At 42.2% G+C, this 11271-nt stretch overlaps 1 protein-coding gene across 3 annotated transcripts in view; it reads left to right on the forward strand.

Moving 5' to 3' along the window:
* Positions 1 to 646: 646 nt before the first annotated feature.
* LOC141014227 (NACHT, LRR and PYD domains-containing protein 3-like) overlaps positions 647 to 11271 on the forward strand; it is a 48741-nt gene continuing 38116 nt past the window's right edge. For all 3 annotated transcript variants that reach the window (XM_073487931.1, XM_073487934.1, XM_073487932.1), the window contains exons 1-3: positions 647 to 694; positions 1631 to 1786; positions 2072 to 2191. In XM_073487931.1, the coding sequence (XP_073344032.1) occupies positions 1650 to 1786; positions 2072 to 2191 (257 nt within the window). In that variant the 5' untranslated portion in view covers positions 647 to 694; positions 1631 to 1649. The remainder of the gene's footprint in view (positions 695 to 1630; positions 1787 to 2071; positions 2192 to 11271) is intronic.

Consider the following 11271-nt stretch of genomic DNA (forward strand, 5'->3'; position numbering starts at 1 on the left):
GTTTTCTGACCATAATCATATTTATTTGTAAATAGTTGTGTTTGAAGAGTGACAGAATAAAGTTATTCTTAAAAATCAAATCTCTCAGTCTGAATCTGTCTGAACTTTATTCTATATTATGCAGTACAGAAACAAATGAATAATTGATACTGTTTAGTTTTCAGATTAAATCAGTTGCTGCACTTGTAAAGATGCCATGTATTCACGCTGGCAGGCCACTGCTGATCAAACAGACATTAAGCCTTCAGGAATAAGAGGCAACAACCTTTTGTTTTCTTGTGATAATGATAATAATTTATCTCGTTTTCTCAAGATCTCAAGAGAATTATCTGGTGATTCTGACATGAATAACTCCTTATCTTGAGTAAAGAAATAGCATTTAACTCGTTATCACAGGAAACCAGAGGAAATACTATGTTAGACACGTGACAGCTCAGGGCTTCCGTAGGAAAACTAAACAAAAAGATGAATTAATACAAAGGTGAATAAATACAGAGGCAAACTGAACACACACACACACACACACACACACACAGCAGAGATCAACACTGTAAATGCTGAGGGGAGGAGACACAGTGACTGTGTGATCCAGATACATGAGAACAGGGAGGAAACTCAAAGTGAAACTAAACTGAGCTCAGACTCCATTTTGAGTCGACAGCAGGTGGAGCAGAAAACTGAACGCTGTGTCAGGGTGAGTGTTAATCCAACATTTGTATTATTTTACTGTCAAAGTCTCGAAGTCTTTCTCTCCCTGAGGACTGTAGAGGAAAGACACACTGGAATAAAGTCAACAGTTTGATGAATTCGTTGTGTTTTTTATTTTTTCCAACTATGACTTTTCTGTTTTATGAGTCATGGAGAGAGTATTTTGGAAAGTAAAACATGACTACACCCTCAAATGTATGTTATGTTTTTCAGCCCTGTCAAGTACCAGTTGGCCTAAAATACTCAGGTGCCTTTAAACAATAATTCAGACTGTGAAAACTGTTGACAGCTCGGTGTTTAGTGTCATTTAATGCCCTGAAATAATACAAGTCATCAAATGTGGACAGTGCCACCTCCTGGCAGATATCTGAACCTGTGTCTGTACGTTGACAGCAGTAAACTACTTCAGGTGTGGTCAATACATTTACACACTCTCCTAAGATCATGAGAAAATCCCCCGATGTCTACGCCAATCATCCAGTGTGCATTTGTCCTTTAAAAAGACGAGGAAACTGTCTCCCGTTACCACCGACATACATCCCTGTGCCAGGTTTAAAAGCTGTGTTCGTGTCTTGGGTTCGTCTGACTGAGCTGGTTTAATAAGAAAACAATAAACGGGACATGGAGACGTGATGTTAGTGCACTGAGCAGCAACATACTTCTTTTCTCATCCTCTCCCCACAAACAACAACAACTGTTGTCCTACGGCAACTCTGAGGGGACACGCCTCTTAATTGTTCTCTCTGGTGGGGAAACCTTTTGAATCAGGATGTTACGATGGTCAGGGATTAGTAGTCCAGGCTGTCAGCCATCGGTGATGGACGATGGCATCGTTCATCGGCCCAACCCCACTCTTGAACAAACTCTTTTCCTCATTCTTGTGATTTGAGCTCACCGTCAGTGTAACTGTTTTACCTCTCAGACTGACTGAAGTCCAGAAGATGGCCTCCTGGAGACTTGGTGTGGAGGAAGAGGAGGACAGAGCAGAGTCTCCAGACAGCTGTCTGTCTATGAAGAGTGATGAGTCCAAAGAGGAACCTCCAGCATTCAGTAATGGACCTGGACCCTCAGACACACAGTAAGAGAACCACTACTAATGTATATGATTCATTTTCAGCTGCTTCTGCCAACGTTTATTTTGTGTTTATCTAATAAAATTTCTGTTAAAATGTAGTTGCTGAGTAAAACTTGTGACACAAAGAAGTCATCCGTGCCGTCTTCCTCTGAAGAGAACTGATACAAACTTTTAAACCTCCTAATTATCAACAGCAGCAGCAGTTTGTGTATTTAGAGCTTCATAAATGACTTTGTCATCAGAGAATTTATCAAAGATTCATGTGATATAAATAAAAACATGTTGCAGAGTTCAGTTCAACAGACAGAGAGCAGAGTCTCCAGTACCCAGCTGTCTGTCTATGAGGAGTGACTGGTCCAAAGACAAACCTCCAGAGTTCAGTAATGGACCTGGACCCTCACACACACAGTAAGAGACCTGCTACTAACTTATTCATGTGACTCATGTTCAGTTACTTTTGTTGATTTTGTGTTTATGTACTAAAATGCATTTCAAGCTTCCTCAACCCAATGGCCAGAATAAATGTTGGCTTGTATCTTTCTGCAGAACCACGGGCAGGTTAAAACTTTGTTTGTTGATGTTGCAACTTTAAGTTTCTTTAGGTTCAGTCTTCAAGTGTTCACTTCTCACAGCGCTGTGCTTATGCTCTGGTTAAGTTTAGGCACCAAAATAACCTGGTGAGGATTAGTAAACATCATGTTTTGGCTTGAAATACCTGAATACAGTAAAGTATATCGTATCGTATGTCATCATATGGTGATATGACACGTTCTGTAAGATGACAGTAAGAGACTGTAAACTGACTTAATTAAAGATGATACATTGAGGATGAAAACAAAACAAAATGCCAAGGGATTTATAATAATAATGCAGAACTATTAGTGCAGGTAATGTTTCAAACTGAAATGGATCTTATTTTATTTCTGCAGCAAACAAAATGAGAATTTACACTTTAAGAAAGTATTTTTAGTTTTGCCCTTGTATCAACACTCAACAAATCATTGCAGTCACTAAGAAATGTCTTGACAGGAAGAGGAGTCATGTTTCTGTGGAGGAGCAGCTCTGCAGCTGTGCTTTGTGTCAGGACGTCCTGAAGGATCCAGTCTCTACCAGCTGTGGACACTGGTTCTGCAGGCAGTGCATCACTTCATACTGGGACCAGTCTGCTTCATCAGGGGACTCCTCCTGTCCCCAGTGTGGAAAACGATCCAGAACAAGACCAGCCGGTCAGACCAGCAGTGTACAATGTAAGACTCTACATCTCTACCCATTAAACATGTCACCTGCTACATGTCATTATATTTATTTAAAGACTTACAGTCAGTGCATTCAACCACGTGGACACAAACCCCAAAATCACAAGAACCAAGCAGGTACATCAGCTTCATCAAATGAACTGAATGCCTTCTAGTAAGTGTTCAGGCTGAAGAAGTGCACAGTTCCTGCTCTCCTGATCTCAGTCTGGAGCTCGTTCCACCATCGAGGAGCCAGGACAGCTAACGGTCATGATTTTGTTGAGCTGTAGCTGGACCCTCTCGTAGTGAGGGAGTAGCCAGCTGACTGGCAGTAGAAAAGCAGAGTGGACAGGCTGGTTTGACCATGACTTGAATGTAGGATGAGTCTGAGCCATTTGCAGCAGGATAGGCAAGTACCAGTGACTTGAATCAGATCCCAGCAGCCACTGGTCTCCAGTAGAAGGTGCTGAAGTCTGGGAGAACTTGGGTATGCTAACTTACAGTACACGTGCGTTACGAACACCAGAGAGGCTCTTTTCAAAAGAGGTCTGAAATAACCAAAACAGTCAAGTAGTTGCAGTAAAAACATTATAAATGTGATCATGAATCAACACCAGCAACAAATAACAGAGGGTCGATGGGCCCACCAAAATCAACAAAGGGGAAGAGGAGCCAGAACAACCCACAACGGGCCGTAGGATCTTGGTTCTGCCCTCGAAGCCAAACTAACATTAGAACTGAACCTAACAGAAATAAATCCCCAAAAAACTGGACTACTGCACCAATAAAACGAGACGATTGTAATGTGTAAAAACAACCACAGGAGCAGCAGACAAGCTGACAGAAAGCTCAACAAGTCCTGGAGCCATTAGTGCCAATGCCTCCACCTCAGTGGCTGAGTACCATTTCTAAAGGCTCAAGTTTGTTTGAAAAATAAGAAATGGGATGCTCTACCGTTACAGCCTCCTGCAGAAGGCCAGTGCACATACAGCAGCACCTTTACTGCTTTATATATTCTTATTTTGGTCCTTTTAAATGAAAGTGAAAATAATGTGCAGATTGTCGTTGTGTTTTGTTTTGTTTCACACTTTTCTCCCTTTTTTTAGTGGATGTTGGTCTGCAGGAGGTGTTAGATGAACATAAGATCTGTCTGAGGAGGAGATGTGAACGTGTGACTGAAAGAACTGAGACAGGAAGTGATGAAACAGGAAGTGGAACCCTCCTCAACAGGATCTACACTGAGCTCTACATCACAGAGGGACAGAGTGAAGAGGTTAATACCCAACATGAGGTGAGGCAGCTGGAGACAGTTTCCAAGAAGGAGACCTTCAGTGAAACTCCAATCAAGTGCAGCGACATCTTTAAAGCCTCACCTGACCAACAGAGACGCATCAGAGTCGTTCTGACCAACGGCGTCGCTGGAGTTGGAAAAACCTTCTCAGTGCAGAAGTTCACTCTGGACTGGGCAGAGGGCTCCGAAAACCAAGATGTCAGTCTGCTGGTTCTGCTGTCGTTCAGGGAGCTGAACCTGATCAGAGATGAGCAGTACAGTCTTCTCAGGCTGCTCCATGTTTTCCATCCAACATTACAGAAGGTGACAGCAGAGAAGCTCGCTGTCTGTAAACTTCTGTTCATCTTTGACGGCCTGGATGAAAGCAGACTTTCACTGGATTTCAAGAACAATGAGGTCGTGTCTGATGTCACGCAGGAGTCATCAGTCAGCACGCTGCTGACAAACCTCATCGAGGGGAAGCTGCTTCCCTCGGCTCTCGTCTGGATAACTTCCCGACCTGCAGCAGCCAATCGGATCCCTCCTTCACGTGTTGACAGGGTAACAGAAGTACGAGGCTTCACTGACGCCCAGAAGGACGAGTACTTCAGGAGGAGGTTCAGTGATGAAGATCTGTCCAGCAGCATCATCTCACACATCAAGACCTCCAGGAGCCTCCACATCATGTGTCTGATCCCAGTCTTCTGCTGGATCACTGCTACAGTTCTGGAGCACATGTTGACTACAGGCCAGAGAGGAGAGCTGCCCAAGACCCTGACTGACATGTTCTCACACTTCCTGCTGGTTCAGACAAAGAGGAAGAAGCAGAAGTACGATGAGGGACGTGAGACGAGTCCACAGGAGCTGACGGAGGCTGACAGGGAAGTTCTTCTGAAGCTGGGGAGGCTGGCGTTTGAACATCTGAAGACAGGAAACATCATGTTCTACCAAGAAGACCTGGAGCGGTGTGGTCTTAATGTCACAGAGGCCTCGGTGTACTCAGGAGTTTGTACAGAGATCTTCAGAAGAGAGAGTGTGATCTTCCAGAAAACAGTCTACTGCTTTGTTCATCTGAGCGTTCAGGAGTTTCTGGCTGCAGTCTACATGTCCCACTGTCACACCAGCAGGAACACAGAGGTACTGGAGGCTTTTCTGGGGAAAAAACATGTTGATTCAACACTGGATGTCTTCCTGAACAGAGTAATGATGAAATCCGTAGAAAGTAAAAATGGCCACCTGGACCTGTTTGTCCGCTTCCTTCATGGCCTCTCTCTGGAGTCCAACCAGAGACTCTTAGGAGGTCTGCTGGGTCAGACAGACAACAGTCCAGAAGACATCCAGAGAGCCATCGACAACCTGAAGAAGATAAAGAAGTCGACAGAAGTCTCTCCTGACAGGAGCATCAACATCTTCCACTGTCTGATGGAGATGAACGACCACTCAGTTCATCAGGAGATCCAAGAGTTCCTGAAGTCAAAGAACAGATCAAAGAAGAAACTCTCTCTGATCCACTGCTCAGCTCTGGCCTACATGCTGCTGATGTCAGATGAGGTTCTGGATGAGTTGGACCTGAAGAAATACAACACATCAGAGGAGGGACGACGGAGACTGATTCCAGCTGTGAGGAACTGCAGGAAGGCTGTGTGAGTCCAGATAAGATTATCATTGTGTGTTTATTACATTATAAAACAATGTTGAGCTGACGTCATCAGTATTAAAGATCCACACGTTACACACATGCACAGTCTAAAAGTTCAGCTCTATAAAAGTCAAACAAGTAAAACTTGCTTTTTGAAATATTAGTACTGTTTGTGTTTTGCACTATAAATATCTAAAAGAAAAAAAGTATCTTCTATCATCTTCTAACTCTCTTCAAGTGATGGAAGATTGAAACATGTTGTTACAGTCATTTTATCACAACAGTCTTATTGTTACAGTGGATAGAGTTTCTGCACTTTGTTTCTATAATGTGTCTGTTTATTGTTCTTATTATATACAGACACACAGACATGTGATATCTGTGATCTGCTGGATCTGTGAGGGTTGAGGTTTTTAGTCGGACCCAAACTGCAGAGACTTGAGATAGAGATGAATTCAAAGGTGATTTATTGAGGTAAACAAGTTGGTGCTGGGAGCGAGGAGGACAGGCAGGCAGGATGGAGCGATGGAGAGAGTCCAGGCAGATGGGTGAAGCTGCGAGCTGAGCTGAGAGACGCTGAGGATCTGCACACGTGGAGAGGGAAAAACATAGGAATGAGATGGCGTCTAGCCATAGAAAAAACACTGGAGCACAAAACACGTAGTCAACAAAACACTAGATGACACTGAGATAATGTTCTGAGGTTTAGTAAGAGCACAGGTATAATCACCCAACGTGACGCAACAATCTGCCACAGGAGTGGTGAAGAGACCAGGGTGTTATAGCCGGAAGGATGAAGGACTGATCTGTCCATTCTCACAGTGTTTAACATGTCTATTATTATTGCTTGGTTTGAGAGGATGTCAATCGAGGACATGTTCCCTCTTGAAAAGCAAAACAATCTCCCTCTCCATTCTCATTGAATAAAAGGAGCAACTTTACATTGTTTCCTTCCTTATAATCAATTTCTTTTCTCATGTGTTTCTGTATTATAAATGAGTTTGATTCATCAACACTGAGGACGCTCTCTCTGTCTCTCTCTCTGGTAGTATTTGAATGGACTGGTCTGTAAACTGGTTTACTCCAGAGCGATCACACATTCAGCTCCTGGGACAACATCAGGGTTCATCCTGCCAGTGAAGGACTCAGCAGGTTCAGTTCAGTGCAGAGATTTTATCATCACCAGACTACAAGAAGAAATGATGTTGTTAAACAGCTGAACTCCACTTGAGTAAAACTATTCACTATGAAATTAGTGGTCAATACATACAAGTGCTGTTACAACCTCCAGTGATTGTAGCACTCAGTGGACATCATGTTCAAATAAAGTTTAACAGACACAGATCACATCACCTTGTTTGGGAGACACTTTGGTCTAAAGCTGCCATTGAGGGATCATTCGTTTGCTCAAGGACACTTTGACATGTGGACAGGAGGAGCTCAAGTTTCAAACCACAAACCTTGTGATCAATGACTGAGCAGCTCAGGCTGAACAACTGACCAGCTGAGCTACAGCCAAATGTGTTGATGTCTGTTTTTTAGATAAAGTGTCAGATTTTATTTGACCTTCAGTTTTATTTTCTCTGTCATCACAGACTTTCTGGTTGTAAACTCTCAGAGACTGACTGTGAAGTCGTGGCCTCAGCTCTGAAGTCCAACCCCTCCCATCTGAGAGAGCTGCACCTGAGAGGAAACAGTCTGAAGGATTCAGGAGTGAAGCTGCTGTGTGAAGGACTGAAGAGTCCAAACTGTAGACTGGAGATCTTGAGGTCAGTTCATGTATTTTCTCTTGTTCAGTGTTTATCTCCCTAATTTAAATCCACAACAGAACTTTTAAATATCCTTTACTTTTCTTGTTTTCTGTGTTTGTCTGAACACAACTCACAACAGCTCTTTTTTTAGTCTGTCAGCAGAATTCAGTCTGGACTCTAATTGGATTCATGTTGTTTGGATACTGTAGTGTTGGGACCGGTGTTAAAGAGGGTGCAGAGTTCAGCAGCATGTTGATAACATGTGTTGACATGAATGTGGTGACATTTAGATGATGTCTGTAGAAGGCTGACATTACAACATGATGATCCACAATAACACAATAACAAAGTCACTCAATCATTTTAGGATTCAGCTAATTGATGAGGACACAGTAATGTTGAACTGCACATTAAACAACTGAACATTGATGGAATATAAACAGATCTTTATTACATCATTTATTCTTTATTCAGATTGAGTCTCTGCAGTTTGTCAGAGATCAGCTGAGCTTCTGTGGCCTCAGCTCTGAAGTCCAACCCCTCCCATCTGAGAGGGATCAGAGATTTATGAAGCTATAAGATGCTTATACTGACTGAATAGTTCAAACTGAAGATGATTTGATTGAATCTAAAATCAGTTTTTGTGAGTTTTTCTTTGTTTGGCTTCACAACATGAGTTTGTGTAGATGGAGCCACTGGTGGAGCTGCAGAGTTTAAGAGGTGAAGTCACGACGTCTTTATTGAAGTAGCAGCACGTTGTCATTAATATTAATGAGAGCTCTTTGTCACCTTTTGTATTTTAGAGGATTGAACCTGCGTCCTGTTGGGTTCAGATGTTTGGAGTTTCCATTTTCTCATTTTCTTTTTGAACAGATTATTAATCACTGAATGATTTCAAGCAGGAACATTGTCTTCTAAACTTACATCATTTATTCTTTATTCAGATTGTGGTACTGCAGTTTATCAGAGATCAGCTGTGCTTCTGTGGCCTCAGCTCTGAAGTCCAACCCCTCCCATCTGAGAGAGCTGGACCTGTGTGGAAACAAGCTGCAGGATTCAGGAGTGAAGCTGCTGTGTGATTTTCTGCAGAGTCCACACTGTCGACTGGAGACTCTGAGGTCAGACAACATTTTTAACTTCTGTGCTCAGATTAAGATGATGTGAAAGTTGTGGTGACACTAAACTGCAGACACGAGTCTGATATTATACTGATCCTCACTGAGTATCTTAATGTTGAGCTGCACATTTAAAACCTTCATATAACAAGAAAAATCTACACTGGATGTCATGTTTTTATAAATCAATGATAATGATAGATTTATGAAGCTATATGATGCTTATACTGACTGAATAGTTTAAACTGAAGAGGATTTGATCTTCTGACTCCACTTTTCCTAAAAAACTTAAATAAATAAAAAACACAGTAGATGTGAGACTTCTGGTTGTGGCGGCCAGACTGGCGGTATCATAATCTGAGAGCTCCCAGAAGGGTCCGGTTCTTTCCCCATTTTAGAGTATTTTACACACCAATTTTATCATAAATGAAATGGGGAAGTATAAACTAATGAAGGCTGAGACCACAGAAAATCAGGACAGAACGACAAACGAAGAAATGGCAACAGGAGACGCTGATGAAGCTGTCGGCACAAGTGAAGCTAGCAGCACGTGGACATGTGCGCTCTGCGCGCCAGCATCAGCGCTGTCCACGCTGAAATAAAGACAGGACACAAGGACATGAAGAAGGAACTAGACTGTTTCTGCCAGACAATTAAACGAGACACGAAGGAAGAGTTTGGAAACTTTAAAGAAGAAGTTAACCAGAAGCTGAGTGAGATCGGGGCAGAGCTGAAAAACACGGAGGCCAGAATGGATGAAGTGGAGAACCGAGTGGCCGAGGTGGAAGAGAGGAAGACTAATGCTGAAGACGAGCTTCTACAAACTCTGCAGGAACAAGAGCGGTTCTGAGGGGTGGCCTGGGGTGGCCGGGCCGCCCCTGAAAACTCATTGGCCCCAGATCTGATAGGTAGTTGGTCAAGTTCGTCAACACAAGAAACAAGAGAAATGCTGTCAATCAATGATGACAGCTGATCAGCTGATTTAGGGCCAGTTTTACATTTTTAACTAACACAGTAATGGTCGTACTGAGGCTGTGAGAGCTGATTTCTGCTCAGCGGACGTTTGGCCATGCAGGTCTGATAGGTGAGCCATGAGAGATGAGCCCGGCAGCTGCACCTGCTGCTGCTGCTGGTCCGGTCGTTAATGAAACAGGAGGACGTCCCAGTGACAACGTCAACTGCTGGATAACAACGCTGAACTCTGTCGATTGAGAGGTTTGGTAATTTAATGTTTTTATGTCGTAGTTCCCTCTGAATGTGTAGGAAAACTTTATCTAGCACTAAGTAGCAGCTAAAGCTAAGCTAGCTAGTACAGTGTAGTAGCTAAGCTCTGTTTTTTTTTTTTTTTTTATTGTTATGTGGACACCGCCATGAAATATGAAACGCTGTTTTCTGGACTGAAGACTGAGGGTGTTTTTGCAGATGTGTGTGTTCAGTAGAGCTGATGTTATATTTTTGACCAACCAGTGTGTGAAATATAGTGTAACAGTAGATTTAAGTAGCTTTAACACAAGAACAAGCTGTGATTTATTCATTTGCTCTGTGATTTAAGGACTTTTCTCTTGGAGATAAAGGACTTTTTGTTTGTATCAGTTAGCTCATCTTCACAGTTCACATGTTTGAGACGTTAAACAGGCAGAGGCAGAGCAAACTGCATTCAAATGCCACAAATGCTTGAGATGCAAAATGAGTTAATTGTGTTATTAAAAGTGATGGAAGATGTCGGTAGTTATGTAAAAACAAACCTTTGTAGATACTATAAATAGACATAATGAGGCACATTGTTGACACCTCCTTTATTTTGACATGTTAATGGAGTCAGAGCTGTTATTTAAGGGCCTCCAGAGCCCCACGAACATCCTGTATTTTACACACTGATTCTCACCCGATTTGACAAAGATCCTGCTTGACGTTTGTAGTTATCGCTATTACTTCAAAGTGAATTGACTGACTGACTGAGTGATTGGTTGAGTGATTGATTGATTAATTGATTGATTGAATTGCATTTCTTTGCTTTACTAATTGAGGCGCCATCTTGTGGTTAAATAAAAACACACCTGGCAAAGAACAAACCAAAAAAATCAAATTCCAGTATCTCCAACAAATGATATCTAAGCTAAATAATAACATAAACTAAGCATGTAAAGAACAACACATATTTCTGTTTTTTCCTTACAAGCTTAGTTTATCTTTTGCTCACAGATAAACTTTTTAATAAGGCCTGTCTTTAAGTATTAAGCTTTGATTTGAAGTTTTTGGTTTGTTCTGTTGCCTGGATTGCTGTGTTTTTATGTCACCACAAGATGGCGCCTCAATTAGTAAAGCAAACACAGGTAACGGTACAGGTGACACAGATGATGAGCTGATGACTGATTCATGTTATTCTACAGGATGAGTTAAGAGCAGTTGAATTGTGCTCCCTAATCTAACTTGTGAAGAGATGAGGACTTTAATCCACTCCAAGGAAATGGCTCTTAG

This window comes from Pagrus major, chromosome 19 (assembly GCF_040436345.1).
Source record: "Pagrus major chromosome 19, Pma_NU_1.0".
Classification (NCBI taxonomy): Eukaryota; Metazoa; Chordata; class Actinopteri; order Spariformes; family Sparidae; genus Pagrus; species Pagrus major.